General features: G+C 33.8%; 1 protein-coding gene across 4 annotated transcripts; it reads right to left on the bottom strand.

Moving 5' to 3' along the window:
• Positions 1 to 920: 920 nt before the first annotated feature.
• On the bottom strand, positions 921 to 18,223 carry LOC105325382 (G-protein coupled receptor dmsr-1). 4 transcript variants are annotated; one of them, XM_066078547.1, is made up of 4 exons: positions 18,110 to 18,223; positions 9,392 to 9,454; positions 3,613 to 3,658; positions 921 to 2,250 (listed from the first exon to the last, which is right to left on the bottom strand). In XM_066078547.1, exons 2-4 carry the CDS (start codon positions 9,437 to 9,439, stop codon positions 1,100 to 1,102), a joined length of 1,245 nt encoding a protein of 414 aa, XP_065934619.1. In that variant the 5' UTR covers positions 9,440 to 9,454; positions 18,110 to 18,223; the 3' UTR covers positions 921 to 1,099. The 4 variants fall into 4 exon arrangements, with proteins under 4 accessions (XP_065934619.1, XP_034338204.1, XP_065934618.1 ...); XM_034482313.2 differs by lacking the exon at positions 3,613 to 3,658 and having other exon boundaries at positions 18,110 to 18,219; XM_066078546.1 differs by lacking the exon at positions 18,110 to 18,223 and having other exon boundaries at positions 9,392 to 9,934.
• Positions 18,224 to 18,815: the final 592 nt, after the last annotated feature.

The raw sequence follows: 18,815 nt of genomic DNA, 5'->3' as shown, positions 1-18,815 counted from the left end.
TAAATATACTAGTAACATGCAATCCAATTAGTACTTTTAGATCATCAATGATCATTAATTAAAAGTACAAAAAGGGGGTGGGAGGATTTAACGGCCTTGCAATAACAAAATAATCCTGTATTAAGACGTAAATGTTCAAGCCGATTAAAATGTGAGAGAATTTATAAATGCGTGATATAATTTTTTATGACATAGGAGATATCGTCAGTAAATAGCGGGAAATCAACATTAACCAGTACATGTAGCGTATACGAGCTGAAAGAGAGACAGGAAATATATCTGCTTGCTTACAGTTTCACTGATTTACTGAAGAAACAAACAGCTGGATGAGACGTGGCTGTCGTAAGCTAACATTATTCATACACAATAACACCTTCATGCACTGCGCGAACATGACGTTTCACATACTATGATCACAGGGGCATTTGATGTAAGATTTTCAAAGATTAGTGCGAAGGTTTCTCGACTTGTTGCAATACTGCTGTTGTCAGAGGCAAAATCCCATCGTGAGCCCTGGACCGGTAAATGTCCGAGTAAAAATAAACTAACGACTTCGAGAAAATAATGACGTATATCTCCGCTATTTTAAGACCCATCAACTTGAAATTCGGCATGAGTGTATCTCAGACATTACTTTTCCGAAAAATACATGTATATTGCGAGTGTTTTAAAAATTAACTGATTTATTAGGCTTTTGAAGCGAGCTGGTGGTTTTTTATTTGGGTCAGAGTTCGACCCCTTTCTTTATTTATGGATACATTGAAACTAATGTTAAAACGGGCTTGGCCCCTGTGACTATGATACGACATTGTAAGCATTGTGCGAAATACCCGATGATGTAGCGCGAGTTCCATTGTTGTATTAACCTTTCATCCTCTGACACAGTACGAGCCAGATACAATGGACCCCGACTAATACAGTCCGATCAACATAGTTTTTATTTATTTCATCAGTAAAAAAATCAAAAGAGATCACTCATCTACAATTCCTTTAAATATAAGTAAACAAATGAATTAATCAAACGGTACAACGTATAACGAAGATGAGTTTATGATTTCAATGATTTCTTTGGCAATAACAACATTTTGAGTCTGATGGTTCATTTTTTCAGGGAATGGTCGATCACAGAGGTATTCTTTGTAAACGAAGACAAAGAATAAGTAAAACTGAACTTATTGGTGTATTTAAAGCCACGCCTTCTATTACAGTACATCTCCAAAAATCTAGACCGGAATTGATTGCTCATGCTACAGTACAAGACAAAATTAATGGCGTTGTTTACTAGGGCAAGGAAATCCATGAAATCTCCTAAAGGCACATAGACGGACTTGTAAAACTCGGGAACAATGGCACTCATGAAAATCACAATACCTTGCGGGAATTCCGTCACTAAAAATAGAATAATCACAACAAGTAACATTTTGGTCGTCTTTGAGTGCTTGGTGCCTCGTTTTGCTGGGGGTTGTCCTGCAGACAGCCTGGTCCTTCGATGTCTACCCTTGATTCCAAGACTGTATAACAAAGACCCTCCGAACACAATCATAAGAGCACAAGGAATGAACTTAGCTATAATTGCGTATGACAGTACGTTGGCGAGCACGATCGGCTCTGTCTCATTGGTCGCTAATTTTAGATCATTGAGGACATAAATGGTCATGTTGGTATCCAACGTCTGTTGTACAACCTTATTTGTCATGTAATTTGGAATTAAACAAAGTGTAGATAAAATATACACTAATATAGTAGTGCACTTCACCTGACGCATGCTTCTCTTACGAGCTAGGGGTCCTTTCGCAGTGTTCCGAAGCTGTGTAAACCGGAAAACGGCCAGAGAAACACCCAGCCATATTGAAATCGTGTGAGTAGTAGCGGCTAAATTGACAAGGACAAGCATGTAGGTTGTCCATCCTCGAGAAAACTTTTCCTCTGATATTTCATCAAAATTGTGAATACAGTAGAAATGGAGAGAAAATGGAATGTAGGGAATCATGGTCAGGATGTCGGAGACCGCTAGCCACGTCAGAAGGCAGTTAGTGGGATTCCACATATCCTTCCGCGTCAGGATTGAAATGTTAAAGAGATTGGTGAAAATCCCAAAAATACAAGTAAACAAGCTGGCATAGCCATGGATCTTAGTGAACCAATGTCCGAATACCATCAGTCCATTGGTCTGTTCTATTGCCATGTCAGTGGCGATACTAATATTTGATTCGTTGACGTGTAATAATTCCGAATATGGATCCAAATCTCCTGTAATTATAAAAGAAATATTTAGTATTTTCAAAATAAAACCATATCCGCTTGGCAATTCCAAAGTAACGTGTAAAATTCTAAAACACGACAGTCACTGCATAATGATTTCTTAAAGTTATCTTGAAATATTATTACGCTACAAAAATACTGAAATTCAATGTTCTTGTGAATGAATATTTATTCAACCTTGTAATTTTATGCATTTCACTTTATAAACAATACCTCTGCCAAGTAACATCCTTTGATCTTATCTATGAATCAGATTTGAACTGCACTGCAATTCGTAAATCACGAATATTTACTAGTTAGTTCATGAAAGTTAGTTATCACGTTTGAACAGTATAATATGTCCTAATTATTCAATTCACTGAATTTCGTCTCATCCGTGATCTTGGCAGGTGATGGATTAGAGAACAGAAGTACTTCTAGGTGTACCCGACCGACAACCCACGTGTTAATTATTCACGTGCTCGCGGTTGTATCGGGATTAAATCGTTGGAAATCGATTAATTATAGGAATGTGGGATGAAAAATTTATAGAACTGCAATGTACTCTTTGCAAAGGTTGCAGAAACGTAATGGGATTTTAAAAAGATTCCTGGTATAGATAAAATCATAAGTACATTTTTTAAGCCCAAGATTTGTCTTTTAATCTTCGTTATGTGATACTTGATTGTCCTTCCTTGTGTTCTATAAAAATAAAATTTGATGTTTTAATCAAAAGTGTTAAATCAAAGAAAGGAATTCGTAGTTCTTTAACAATGCTTTCCTCTACAAAGCATTTGACCAGAACCTCCCCCCCCCCCCCTTTCCCTTAACAAAAAACCAACCTTAAAGTAGATCCGAGTACAGTAAAACTAGGCTATAGCGAAATTTTAGGGACCAAAGAATTTACTTCGTTATATCCGTAATTCATTATAATATCCGTAATTCGTTATATCCGTATAACGAATTCGTAATAATAACTATTATAGCGAATTCACTATATACATGTTTTCTTTCACCAGACTATAACTTTCGCTGATTGAGGCTTAAAATAAGAATTACATTACTTTGATACCTTTGATAATCGGATTGTGAGTCGAAAAAATTTATATGAAAAAAAAATTCATTCGAACAATTATGCTAAATGGTAGTGCAAACTTTTTTAACTGTAAAGAAATTCGTTATAAAATTGTAAAAATGTTGTTATTATTTACCTCTACTGGACTCAAAATCAGTTCGCTATATCCGTAAATTCGTTATAACCGTAAAATTTTGCAAAGATTTGTTAAGAATTTGACCGGGGACTCAAAACACTTCGCTATATCCGAGAATTCGCTATATTCGTGTTCGTATACTAAACGAGTTTTACTGTACCTAATGAAAGCAACCATGATCTTGTTCTTGTGTCTGCATTCTGTGCCTATTAATTATATAACAGGTATTCGTTAAGTGGTATTCCCTTGATATCAACACTGAGAAGTACTTGTACACGTGTAAGCTTGCTGCCAGTATTTTACACTGCTCAGAATCACCCTGACTATCAGTGGAGCAAGGAATTCTTTCTCTCTCTCGGCCACTGTGGGGGTGTGACACTTAAATTAGGGCTCTTTATAACGGCTTTATGAAATGGTGAACTTTCCAAATGTGATGTTTATGGTTTTAACAATATTATTTGAGAAGGTCGGTCTCCTTTTTCATATCTAAGAGAATGATAACCCAGATTGCTGCCCGCCAACAAGAAAATCAACATAGAGGCTGTGGTTTGTTGCTGTTTGGACGGTTATGTTATAATATCATATCATCGCTGGTGTCCTTTACTTGATGTTTGTGCTTTGTTGGAATGTTTACACCGATAATGGCCTCTCAGAATCACGGATTAAATGTTATCCTCACGAATACTTGTCTGTTTTATTTGGTGCATTGTAGGCTTTTCTATCTATAAGAGATGTTTGAGGACCTTCCAGAAATTGCTCTTCTGTTCTTACATGAACATGTAGAATAACGAAGCAAAAATAGCTCCTGCAAATCAAAAGTTGCAACCATGCATCATGGAAAAATTAAAAAACCAGCATAGCAGTATTGCAGATTCTACTAAAATATATTCATTTATTTTAGAATCATTGATCTTTTAATTCTATTTTTTCTGACCAACATCTTTATCTTTAATTTTATTTGTTACAATGGTTCGAATTATTTACAATTTTTTTTAAAATTTTATTTTGATTTCTTAATGCAAATTCTGTTCTCTCTCCGTCATTAACAATTAACAATGTAGTTCTGTATATTGAAAAATAATTCAAAGCTTAAAGCATTGTTTAGCGTTGGGATCAATCCATTTATATTTGAAAGAATATATTAGGGATAGTTTGGCGCCGTAATTATTCATTGGTCTTTAAGCATTCAATATCAAAGGGTGTATTTGTACAAGATATACGGCGTCGCCATTTGTCAACAGCACATCGAAAGCATTTCAGATGATCAGAAAACCTGCACATATATGTATCTAGTTGTATTCTTTCATCCATTCAGGACAAAGACGTTCCAATAAACAAGCGCTTAAACATGCTTATTATTTATTCATTAATCTTACGTGTAACTCATAAAAATGGCATTTATTTGTTTTGAGAGAGAACTTTTCTGGATGCATATATACTAGTTTGTAGTGAAAAAAAATATATGGGCTGCGGAAAGGGCAAAATATACCGAAAAAAATGTAATTATGAAACGAATTTTAATGACTAGAGAAACGTAAAAAAAAATCTCAAGAGTGCCACCCGACGACTATTTGCGCCAAAGCGTTCGTTTGGATTTTATGTCTAACACTGTGCCGGATAATTATGCCAGTGCCAAGGTGGCATTGTTGCACCCGTTTTGGCTGCATATATCACAAATTCAAATATGCCATATGATAGACCATTGCTTAAAGAGTTAACAACCACCTTTGTTATCATTGTATCTCACCTGTCAGGTGTAATATTTACCTTCCAAAAATAAATTCCTATAGGAAAATAATATTTCCCATAGGAAAAAAAAATTCCTATAGGTAACTTAAAATTTCCTATCGGAGTACAAGAACTTCCTATAGGAATTACAATTCCGATCATAGGATTTGATAAAATCTGCTAGGAAAACTGAATATCCTATAGGAAATCTACATTGTCTGAATCAAATTCCTACAGGAAATACCATTCTCCTATAGGAAATATTATTCCTATAGGAATTTTAAAAAATCCTATAGGATTGTCAATATTTCCTGTAGGAGAATCAATTCTCCAATGGGAATTATCATTTTCCTATGGGATATTAATTCTTAAAGGTAAATATATCACCTGTCAGGTGAAACACACTAAAAACAAAAGTGGTTATATACTCTCTAGACAATGGTCTATCATTTGGTTTATACGGATTTTTCCGAAACTGCATCTTAAGCGGGTGCAAAAATGCCACCTTGGCACTGGCATAATTATCCGGCACAGGTTTGTCTGTTCATTCCGCGCCTAGGTATGTTGATTTCTGTTTGTGCTGTATTATGCGAAACCGCACGACCATTTTGATATACCAGTATTGTACTTCTCATTTATTTGACAATGAACTATGTTTGTAGTAAATTTCCGATCATTTAAAATTCTAGTGTTATTCGCTGTGTTTTGCTTTTATACATTTTCGTTTTGCAATAACTGCTGTTTATTATGTGGTTAATCTTATTTAATAAGTTTTAATTGGCATTAAAATTTAAAAAAAAAAAGGTATTTTATTTTTCCGGTATTTTTTGCCATTTCCACCGCCCATAAGTGTATGCAGGTTCATGTACATGTACATGTCTTGGTATGCATAACAATAATTCTCTGTTTTAGAAGGCTGTGTGGTAAACAAATTTCTCATGAGGTCTGCCTCAAAGAAAATTGGTACATGTAGATACATGTAAGGCGTGCAAAATGCCTATGTACGGACGGATAAGATTACGAAACATTAAAATATCAATAAATCTAATAACTTTTTTTAAATCATCCGAAACAATGAATATTTCATAAAAACATTGATGTGTAACCTTTAAATATGTTCAATACTTGTGTGTTGATTTAAATTCTGGTATGTGTATCAAAACCACCAATTAGTGTCATTTTTTTTAAAGACTTCACTGCCTTTTCTTTTATAGAGTGGGTCTGTGCTCAATATTTTTGTCATAGTCTAAATGAGGATTATTGGTCAACAAACCGATTTCAATGAACAAAAACGTGGAGAGATGACCTGCTTTACTTTAAAAATCTCATTTTGTATCCCAACAATTGAACGTTTTAGAAAAATAAGAAGTGAAATCAATGCCGTGGGTTGATTACTAAAATAACTGTTAAATATGCTATGCTTTAGGTACGAAACACACAGTCTGGCCCGTATCTTACCACAGCTGCGACGATATCAGTTGTAAAAACTAATTTAATTAATCTCAAAGGCTACCACATCAGATTTAATTAGATAGAATCAGATATCACACCAAAAAGTGTACAGTGTTCTAGTATTTCGCGCGTTTATTAATGAAGATAACATCCATAATCATGCTTTTACCTTAAAAAAATTACTTTCCTGGGCGGAGTCATTTATTAATCATAGGGAGTGGAGATATTCTTGCTATTTTGTCTACATCCTCGATCCTTTACAGTATAGAGTTTCGAATATATAATTTGAAAAATGTTGAAAATCTCCAAAGGACTTAATGGTCTTGATCATTTTAGTCTATACAAATAACCTTTTAAGATTTAAGAAAAGTTCTGCATAAAGATAAAAAAAAATCAAATTTAAATTCTAAATACATGCATACGAAATTAGTTTTTTAACTTAATGATAGTTATAGCTAAACAAATGTTGAAAATAAAATTTCTGATGGCTAATTAGTTGACTACCTAGCCTCCTTCATAAACTGGCTTAACATTAAAATTGTTGTGTTTTCATCATATGGTTTGTGATGCGAAAGTATAAGGCTAACCTTAAACCTTAAGTTGTTCACAAAACAATGTACTACAATGTAATCAATCAAGAAATGCTATTCTTTGAGAGAGAAAAAAATGATGGCAAAAGATGAGACAATGTCTTAAATTGGTGATCTTATTACAAAATTGTCCTTGCTGGGAAATAATACTCCTATCAAATGTTGATGACAAATGGAAAATGGCTGGGATTGGTAAAGGAATCTAATTCTAAACAGTTACTGGTGATTACAAGTCAAGACAAGCAGGGCTTATCTTATATAGTAGGAGTTGATTTCCAAGACAATACAAAACAATATTCAATTAGTCTAGTATGCTCGAGGATTGAAGTCAACAGATGGGTATTGACAGAGAATGTTTACAATATTTGCGGTGATGGTCGGAAAGATACACGGAACAAAAAACTTCTGACAAGATTTACTTTAGTATAATTACTAAAAACCAAATCATCTAACTAGATATTATATTGATATTAATTTTGTAACCAGATTCCTACCAATTAATAATAAATTTTTTTATTTAAGAAAAAAATGCAACACAGAAAAAATTCAATTTAGGATTTTGTCGGCTGCAAACAAATCGGATTATATCAAGAATAATCAGCTTCAATCATTCACACAGGACAATTTGAAAACAAGAAAGTGAATCTCTGGAGAAACTAAAATGGATGGCAACAGGCAGGCTTGGGGCGAATTACAGTGTAAAGTAATGCATTACTTTAGCATTTCTTTAAGAATTTGGGTATTGAAATACTTGTACCACTTGTATAATTTGTTTCAAACTCTTTAAAGCAAGTCTTCAAAATGTTATTAAATTGTGCTGTTATAGCTTGTAATTTTGATAAATTAAAAATGATTTTTTTAATGTTACAACTAAGATACTTATATCTCAAAAATTCTTCCTTTTTTTCTTTAAAAGAATTTTTCATCAAATAAAAATATTTTTTAAAAATGCATTACATTGCCATTACTTGTAATGTTAAATCTGTGGCATTAAACATTACAAGCACCACTTTGAAAACATGTAATGCATTGCAATGCATTTCCATTACATTTAGCATAACCTCAAGCCTGGCCGCAGGAAACGTTGACCCATGCAAGGTAAATGAATTCCTCCACGATATTGGCTACTATGGAATTTGCATTTGTTAAACTAACCAGAAAACAGCATTTCTTGTAAAAGCGGTATAATGTTTAACGTGAAAATTTACGGAACCACTAAATTTGACTCGGCAGCCTTTACGCAGCGATGCGCCGCGGAACTTGAGTGAATTAGTTGCGAGCAATTTGAGAGATGAGGTTAAAATAAGATGGCATTCGAGGAACGGTATATGGTACCAACTATATTGCATATTGATATTAGAATTGAAATGAGATACAACGATTATACTGAGATGCATTTAACTAAATGTGATGCAAGTATGAACATGAAAATGAGTAGTCTGAAGTAAAACGACATACATGTACATATGTTCGTGTACGCGGTGTAACATTCGGATTACTTGTTAGTTTGCACGAAACAAATATCCGCTGTGATTATTCAATTACATTTTCCGTAATCTAATTCCGCTACATCAATAATCGACCGTGATATATTTGCTCCTGGAAAATTGAAAACAAAATGCCAAACATCCCTTGCATCGTAAAACCTAATAAATGGGGATAAATTACCCAGCGTGATCCTATACACCTTTTGATACATGGGGCCGTCTGTCATCATGGCCTGATCACTTTGCCTGGTAGGTGGTGTAAATTTGTTAAAAGCCTGGTTCCCCGTATTGTTTATTATACAAGAGAAGTTAGGAAGAATGTATTTGAAGTGTTGACTGCTTTGGCGTACCATTTGATTTTATAGTCTAATGCCCTCGATTATTCTTGTTTGTTTTCTCCTAGATTTATCCTCTTTTATATAATACTGCACATGCATCGAACAAAATTAATGAAGGATTCCATTTGTTTCACGTGCTTTGATACTGTAATTTGTGTATCTTCGTAGCAAACAACCATCTCTTAAGTTTCGATACTACATTGAAATCCATAAAAAATTTAATTTTTTTTTAAAACCTGCAAAACATTTCTGACATATATGTACAGTTTGTGAAATTCTCTTTAGAATTTAACAACAACAACAAAACCTCCTTCAAAATTAGACTTTTGTTAAATTCGCATTACCTTTTGAATAGATATCCATCTTTTCCTTATTCCAGCACAGTTAAACATGGATGGTAAAGTCTCCTAAAATGTAGAATACATGGAGATACAATTCCAGAGATTTTACAACTAACGCTGAATAATTCAGTTTGAAAAGGAAGCCGTCCCGCGGGACCAATCTCCGGGATATGACTTAGGGATGTCGCACACTCTTGCTAATTAGCCTGAATGTTCTTCAATTTTTCCATTGTACTAGTTTTACCGTGTTCCTCGACTACTCACGCCGACATTCTGTTTCTGACAGAATCCCGACATCCTTTATATAACATCCGATAATCCCGGCTAGCGTTCGATGCTTTATGATGCCAATGTAATCGAAACTGTAGCATAGTGTCAAAGAAATCGTTTTAGTCATTCACAACTACCCAGGAGATGATCCGCACCAATCATTATAAATGTTACCGATTTATATTTCAAAAATAGTCATTTCTATTACCGTTGAAGGTTTCGGAGATGGGAAATCACGCCATCCGATTTAGCACAATCAACCATAGCTGATGCTTTAAATGGTGTTCAATCAATGGGTTTTAAAATTTGCCCACGCAGTTTACCTTTCCAATATTTTACTGCATATTAGCCAAATATCGATATTTTTTTCAAGTATCGATTCTCCAAGAAAGCAAGTTGTAGATAATGTCGTTTATGTGAGTGAATAAGACGCTGTTTTGGTGGGTAATTGGTCGTGCTAACTGAACGAACCACTTTAGGTCGCACTGAGTAGGAGAATTCCAAGAATTACTACCGCTCAGATACAAGGGAAAAGCGATTTTCTGTATAATCAAATTATCACAACGACCTAAAAGTAATATTAAATCAAGGTTGAAAGTATTGACAGTCGTAAAGAAAATCGGGAGGGGATGAGAGGAGAGGGGTCGAACGTATTTGGTGACAATGGCGGTTTTTGTTTGTTTGTTTGTTTTTTTGTTTGTGTTTTTTTTTTTGTTTTGTTTTTTTTTTTTTTGGGGGGGGTATTTTTTTTTGGCTTGAAATTATATTACATCAATAATATTCAACATTTGACTATAACCCACTCTCACCCTAGCGACGAGAAAAAACCATGGTGAATAAATAATATTTAATTCAACGACAAATAAAAAAAAAACCTGCAAAATAAATTCAATTTTTTTTATTTCTTCTATTAGTTTTGTCTTTTGATCTTAGAATAAAACGCTTTTAGGTAAAGGAACCGTCCTTATTAATTTTAAACTATTGACCGTCAGTCCACTTCACCCAAGGCTTGTTTCACCCTTCAGAAAATGTCAAACGCATACACATCTAGTCCTCTCCGGAAATAGAAAGGATGACCGGAAATCCTACGTTGACCAAGTTGATCTTTAGTCGTCGTTTTTGCCGACAAACATGTTTGTTTACGTTAAGCAAAGCCGTGTTTACATAAAACTGCTTATGTAAGGTATCCTAGGATCGCCCGCGAATTTGTCAACAAAGCAAACGAAATGAAAATATTTTATCATCAAAATGAAATATATTGTCAGGATATTTATGGAAGCTTGGCTTTGCAAATTAATGAACAGAATTAACTCTTGGAATACTGTAAAAAGTCTGCATATAGCTAAGATGTATAAACATGCAAAATATACATGTGATTTATGAATGAAAACTACTTGTGCTTGTTTTAAATCCTAATCTACAAGCAAATTAGAAGCCTCTTTAAGTCTTTTTGGACTTTGTATGAACTGCGTATGCTTGTCAATATGCAAGTGTCTAAATTTAGCAATGTTCATTAACGTTTCAAATATACCAGTTAGGGAAAGAAAGTTGCTGCGAAAGCAAATCAAGCTTTTCATAAAGCTTGCGGCAGAGAGCGGTGGTTCTAATGATCAGCATCGATATATATTAGTACATCGTTAATTTGTGAGGTTTGATCGTAGGTTTCAACTGTCATTACCAGTCTGCCACATAAGTGTCAACTTTATTGTACATTCGAATGAGTTACCAAGGATATATACACAGTTGCAGATAGACGAGCGCCTTGTTGTTACACAATATAGTGTTTGTTAGAGATGTATGCGGTACATTAGCACTTTTGGGCCACTTAAGCAAGAAAAAGACTAAAATTATGTAAAATGCTATCTGTACTTGAAACTGTGTAATATCAACAATTCATAGTTTCACTCATTGTTCGCCTTTTATTAAATCTTTATCGATCTATTCTATCTAGGTTCTGTGTTTGTCTCTTAATTCATACCACATACAAGAACGTTAAGTGGCCGTATTTGTCACAGAACATGAAATGATGCATTGTTGTTGAAACATTTTAACAAACAAACACGGACTTTTTTACGTGTAGATAGCCTGTAGTATTTTTTCTTAAAAATCTGGTGGGTTTTTTATTTTTCATATTTAACTAAATTGCAAATCAAAAATAACAAAATAAAATCATTTAAAAATAGATGGAAGTGGGCGAACGCTATCGTATTTTTTTCTATTGTTATCAAATTAAGGAAAACAAGTAAGGAATAAATCTTTTGTTGTACGATGGATAAGTTTCTTCAATACAAGAACCAATACCTTACTTCCAGCTGACGTTGGCATTAATTTTACTGAAACCTGAGATAAATTTAAGCAGATTACTGTAGAACACTCAATCACTCAGGTCTCAATATATATATATTCGCACCAAAGGTCGAAATAATGTACATGTAACTGTCTAAAAACTCATTTTCAATCACATCCAATTCACAGCTGTATTTATATGCAATGGACGAGACCAATTGATTGGTAATTATAGCTCTATTCCTCTGCAATATATTTCCGGCTCAGTAGCTTTAGTTGTACCGTCTCTAGTCTCTGCTCATGATCGAAGCTCGCGTCCTTGCAGTTTCAGCGCACTAAGGAAAGAGCTAGCCGTTATGATATCTTACATATCACAAATGGTTTTGTTTTGTTTTTGTTTATTTTTGGGGAGGGGAGTTCGGGAGGGAGTTGGGGGTTTTAGGCGTATCCCTGGCTAGGAGAGGGTGGTTTTTGTTTTTTTGTTGTTGTTTTTTTTTTTGGGGGGGGGGGGGGTTATAAAGAATTAATAAAGCGCCAATGAAACATCCCCATCATCGTAATGTCTACTCTAGAAATTATGGGAATTTTTGCCTTTTCTTAGAGGGAATATTGGTCTTTAGAAAACTTTAAGGTTTTGCCATAGGCGTTTTTATGATCAAATGTCCTTTGCAAATCGTTGGCTATAAGATATGCTGTTTAGAATAACTACAAGAATCTAGAAAATTAAAAACATCAAACTACTGAATAAAAGCCACGTAATTAGGTTTATGTATTTTATTGGTTGCAAATTGCAATAATTAATTAAATCGAATTTGATTTCAAAGAAATACATTAACAGTTACCGTTTGAACATAGACGACAATATTGCTGTTTCTCCTAGGACAGTTACGCGATTCGTGAATACTTAGTCATAGCATCACATATGGTGACTACATGTAAACATAGCAGTACTTGAAGAAAAGCAAGCTTGTCCGTAAACAAATCTCCAGTTAAGCCCAAAGCATTGACAGTGACTCATTTTAATTCATCTGTTTGCTTTTATTTACATGTACCATGTTTCGACTGTTTCCATAATGGTATTATTACGTTAGCTGCAAACAGTTAGATCAAAAAGCAAAGGTCAAGATTAAAATGTATTTCTATTATTTTGCAAATTAAATACTAAATAACAAAAATTCGACGACCATTTTTATTTCTCTGTTTTACAAAGCAATTAGAATTAATTATTAAGAACTATAGTCCGGTCTACTTCTTTTGTATAATAGGACACCTGCATGCAATGGATGTAAGAAGAAAATGGGATGTAAAATTGCGCAAGGAGATAAAAATCAAGAAACAAATTTACAAATCTAGGGCTCCGATTTGTCTTGAAGATACAAAACATATCGGACAACCTTAACTCCCGGTAATCGTATTACGTCGCGTGCTTCTGTTCAAATTTTGAAAACTGCGTCAGAGTAAAATGAATACTTTGCTGGTAATTAAGTTTTACTTTCTCCATGCGAAAAACATAATTATCAGAGATTGGAACAAACCATAGGGGAGAGTCGGTTGCTCACAGCGTCACGAAAGTAAGAAGTTTTTTAAGAAATGTGCATAACTTCATGGCGTACTAGTAAACCGCCACATGTTCAAATAAATCTAATTTCGATATATTAGAGAGGTTTAGCAGACCAACGTGTACGCGTACGTGTACGTGTAGAACGGAAAATATGTGCATTACGTCATCAGTTTGTGTAATGACGAATTTCTACACGTATGTACCCGAATGAACATACGTGTAAATTGCAAAGTACCCGTAAGGTCGAACTTGTAGCCTCTGTTTCCCTGTTGTCTATTAATTTTAAAAAATATGTTAACTTTTCTTAAGCGTTAATATTCAATGCGAATACTGATATCTACCAACATAAATTTTCATTAGCGTTTAATATGTTATTGGAGTTTTATTTCACGCATCTCTTCCTCCAAAACATGCAATGGCTCCGTTATCTTATTAATTTGCGATAAATAAAAATGTGCATATATAATAAATGATGTTTAATAAAATTAACACATGCAGAATTCCTACTTTTCATTTATAACCAACATTCTCAGCTAAGTAGGAGAGGATATCCATAATTACATTAAAAAATTTAAACGTACACGTACACGTTACTACTGCTAAACAAGAAAAGTAATTGAGCTGGTACGGGTAGTTCTAACTTGTAACCTACACGTACAAGTACACGTACACGTTGGTCTGCTAAACCTCTCTAGTATTGTATAAACAGTTTGTTTCTTTCTTGATTTTCTTCAGGTAGTTCGTGTGCGTGTGCGAGTTTTTTTTCCAATTTCTTTAGTCTTTCTATCTCTTTAATGTTGTATTCCAAGATATTGACATTTTATAGAGACAAAAGAGAAAAAGAAATTTAAAAAAAAAAAATGAAAAAAACCCCAAAAATTACCGCTGACTGATCCTATATCTAATCTAGCTTTTTCTGTTCAATTACAATATCATGATTGATATATTTAAACAAATACATTGAACTAAATTAAATTTATTGCCATCGTAAATGAAAAATGTGGTCAGCTTCTTGGGTTGGGGGAGGGCTCCCGTCCTCAGACCCCCTGCTTACAAATATTTTGTCCTTAGCTACATGTACGTCACTGCCATGTCAAGCTGGGTTTTTTTTTAAATTCATTTTATTAGTTTTTGGTCAATGTAGATCTAGACTGAGACCAACTGCAGAAAGCGTTGTTACGCTAATAAGTGTCAGTACAAGGAGTTCGTACACGGATGGGTTGTACAAGGATGTAAATGTACAAAAAAGAGTGCACGAGGTTTCAAAAGGAAGTTGTTCAATTTGATAAAATGGTGGCATTCTATAAATGAAGTGTCGATTGTTACTGGTATACAACCATTTTGATGCTCTTATTATAAAAACCAAGAACTTCGTGAATTCAGTGGAGAATATATATTTTTGATAAAAATAAACCATGTCATTCGCAGATAAAATAATTAACACTCTTATACCTTAACGCTGTCTCTACCTTTGCAAAGTTGAAAAAAATATCATTTGTTTATAGTTAAATTGTTGGAATTCGTGGTGTTTCAATTTTCGTGTATCTCGAAGGTATCCCTATCCTAAAAATTTATATCACCAATAATTTATGAAACAGAATCTGTTCATAATACGTTCAATAAGATAAAAAAAAAACCTATAATATTTCCCATAGATCTTAAACTAAAAATATTGACAATCCACGAAAAATGGCTTCCACGAACTTCAATGATTCCACAGTTTACCATCGTCATGAACTTAATGTAAGAGAAGATATTAGTCTAATGGTATCTCATTACAAACGAAACACATCAAACAATACTTTAAGGAGTGGTAAAATGTTGAATAGAATTCGTTCATGTAAGAAGTTTATGTAGAAGGTGGGGGTCAACAATTCAATGATCTAGATCTGCTGTGGTATTTTTTTTTTACAATAACACCCCCCTTCCTTAATTTTTCTGGCTTTCTAATCAAACTCCCCGCTTTACTGGACATTAGTCACCAAGACAGTATTGATTGCACTGTGGCAAACTCTAGTCTGTCCACAAACATTGACCAGGGCAACGTTCTATCAAAGAACTTACTTTATGGTTGTTAATATTCCTAATGTTATTGAGTGTTCTCCAAGACAAAATGCTATGAAATCAAATAATGTTTAATATCTTTAACAATGTGTTCTAATATTGAGTTCAAATTATTATGATTAAGGAAAAATAATTATTTATTTACAGGTGGAAAAATGTGAGTTGTTAGATAAAAGAATGTACCGGTCATTCGCAGTAATGTAGTGGACGTCGGTGACCTAACTGCCAATTTTTGACGACGCCATGTATTCGACTATGTACCTTCTGTAAACACACTTTATATTACCAAAGAAAAAAATCCATATTTCGCTGGAATTGTTTGTACAGCATGGTAATTCTCTGAAATTCTTAATGCCGTCCAAAAGTTCGTAGTATTAAATTTCCATTTAAATGGCTTTGAGATTTCCCCATCGCCAATCTTTACAGTATTCATCATCGCCAATTGTAAACAGACAGGAAATGAAAGCATATTTAAAGACCATAACCTACTTTAAAAAGACAATGGTTATGCAACATATCATATTAAATGGTACATTTTCTTTACTGATATATGTTTCACAGAACTTTTTTAATTTGTCATTTTCATTTAAACCCGTGAAACATCGATGGATGCAAATTTCGTACAAGATCAATCCTAGACGTTCAAACGTCTACTGAAATCAATGCGAATAGATATTATTGACAGTAAAAATATTTGCTTTATTATATTTTCTTTTAAATAGACATCAATGCATTAATATGCATAAGCTGACTGCCGTTTTATTGCATTCTCAGTATACTTTGTAAACACAGCTTGCATCGTCATTTTTTGGCTGCAATCTGTAAGTTGCACGCTACTTTGGTAAGGACCTCGTATGTATTCTCTCTGAACCAAACAGTGTTTGATGCTCTGATTATAAAAACAAGAATTTTGTGAATGATGGACGCCTTGAAAGCTCGTTACTTCAAGACATCAACGGTTATCAGGAATATTAATGAAATCACTTCCCCATCTGTCATTTTCTTATTGCTACTTTGTAAGCCCTAGGATCAAAACACAACTGGTTGCCTCTCTACAATTTCCAATCCTAGATTTTCCTTCAAATCACTTTGCAGGAGAATCCAGCAAGGGCAATAATTGTAATATTACATTATTTTCTTTTATATTAACGCAATAAATCGGTCTGCTGTACTTTAAATCGGGATTTTTCGTTAATTACCTTCACCTGATCTTGTTTATCGTGGGCGACTAAGTTGATATTTCTAAGAATTCAACCTACATCGATCTTTCGGTCATTTTTTTCCCAATGTAAATATCAATTACTGATTAAAGAGAACCGTACGAATAAAATGGTGAGCTGATAGATTTGTTGATGATTGATTAAAGAACAAATCTATTTCGATATGTCTGATGAATTTATTACAGCACTATATTTAAGAGTGTAGACATGCATGCAATTCGGTAAAATTCAGCGGATATTGGAATCTTTAAATCTCCTGATATAGTTTTTCTCCAGTAATTTTCTGATTTTGCACAAATCTGATTGACAATTTAAGCTTGTATCTAATATGAATTCGCCAGACAGACTAGAACTTTGAATATTGTAATACATATGTATGACATGTATTACAAGTCATGTTTCCCTAAAATAAATCATATTTTGTAAGATTGAATTGCCGTTTGAATTGATCCACAATTTATCATGTATCCCATTAATCTGACATGCATTAAAATAGTAAGTACATGTATACGGTATGTGCATTGCATAACGGTATATAATTATACGCATTAACAACTTCATTATTTGCTTATTTAACTTTTTATGCCATTTGAACCTTAAAGATTCGGTCTTTTATGCTTTTGCTTTTGGGGGGGGGGGGGTTACCGCATTATTACGCATTTAGTAAGGGAAGCAATACGCCTTTTTATGATACGACTCCGCGTAATACATTTTTGCGCTATTTCGCCGTTTATGTCGGGGTTTTTTTTTCTTCAGAAACATAAATGATACTGATTGGCTTTTGTATGGAAATACAGAACATAGGAGATGACATTTAATAATTGTCCTTCTCTGTTATGCCCAGGAAAATCAATTTAGGAAACCTAATATTCCAAGAGATGGTCACAGCAAGGAGTTTGATTCCTGGTACATGCGTTTTGTGCTGTTTCTTTTTATTATTACCCGAATTATCTTAAAATCTGCTAGTGTTGACACTACATAATCAATGACTAAAATATTGATTCCGGGAGTTGGCCCCTGCAATTAGAGTATTTGATGAAGAGCTACATGTGCGTAATAATGTATTCATAATACTTTGATAGCTTTTAAAAATCTGTGCAGTATTCTCCGTTTCGTGTCCTCAAATTTTCATTTAAATGAATTTTGCATCGAATAAATCATAACTACATGTATATTACGTTTAAGTGTCAAGGAACATTATTATAAATTGCTATCACAAATTAGGGTTGTGTAGGGATCAATTTTTATTAGAATTATGTACCTGCAGTATACCTGCCCTTTTTTAATCAAATAAATATTACAGTTTCTGATATAACTTACCCCAAACTCGCATAACTTTCCACGGTTAGAACGTATTGATTAACAGAATCAAAGTGATAATATTCACTTTGTAGAGAATTCCAACAATAAGGCAAGGTATACGTACCGGTGATTAATCCGTGATGTTGTTGCGATGAATGGGTTTTTCCTTGTAGCTGATGGCAGTACAAAGCAAAGCCGTATAGTACGAGAGCACTGAACAAAACTCTTATGGCGCATTTTGTGTTTACTAGTAATCATCGAAAGAATGAAGATTAGAAGATAAGTATAATCAAAGCATGTCGTGCCGTACGTATATTTTATGAAAGTTAACATGTTTTGATTGCATTCGTTGATCCTGCAGATATCGATGTATACAATCGATGTATTTTGCCGAAATGATAAAAAAAAACATTCAGGCTAAAAATAGTCTTATAAAAATTAAATATATATAGTATTCGTAGAAATATACATGTACATGTATCTCTAGTTTATATACAGTATCATGTTAATGTTACATTTTTGTATATTCCAGGGTGTTTCAGGTACATGTATCTTTAAAAGATTGCAGTCATATTTTAATGACCCCTATCGTTTCCTGGTGTGGAGAAAAAGCATCGAAACTTCTCAGATATTTCAGGCAGAGCTCGGAAAAACACGTATTTCCGAGCGCTAACAGAAACGCCCGAGAGGTTGTGATTGGTTGGATATATCATTTAACTTGGCA

This window comes from Magallana gigas, chromosome 3 (assembly GCF_963853765.1).
Source record: "Magallana gigas chromosome 3, xbMagGiga1.1, whole genome shotgun sequence".
NCBI lineage: Eukaryota > Metazoa > Mollusca > Bivalvia > Ostreida > Ostreidae > Magallana > Magallana gigas.
Note: the sequence above shows the minus strand (reverse complement) of the source record. Positions and strands in the feature narration are given on the sequence as shown.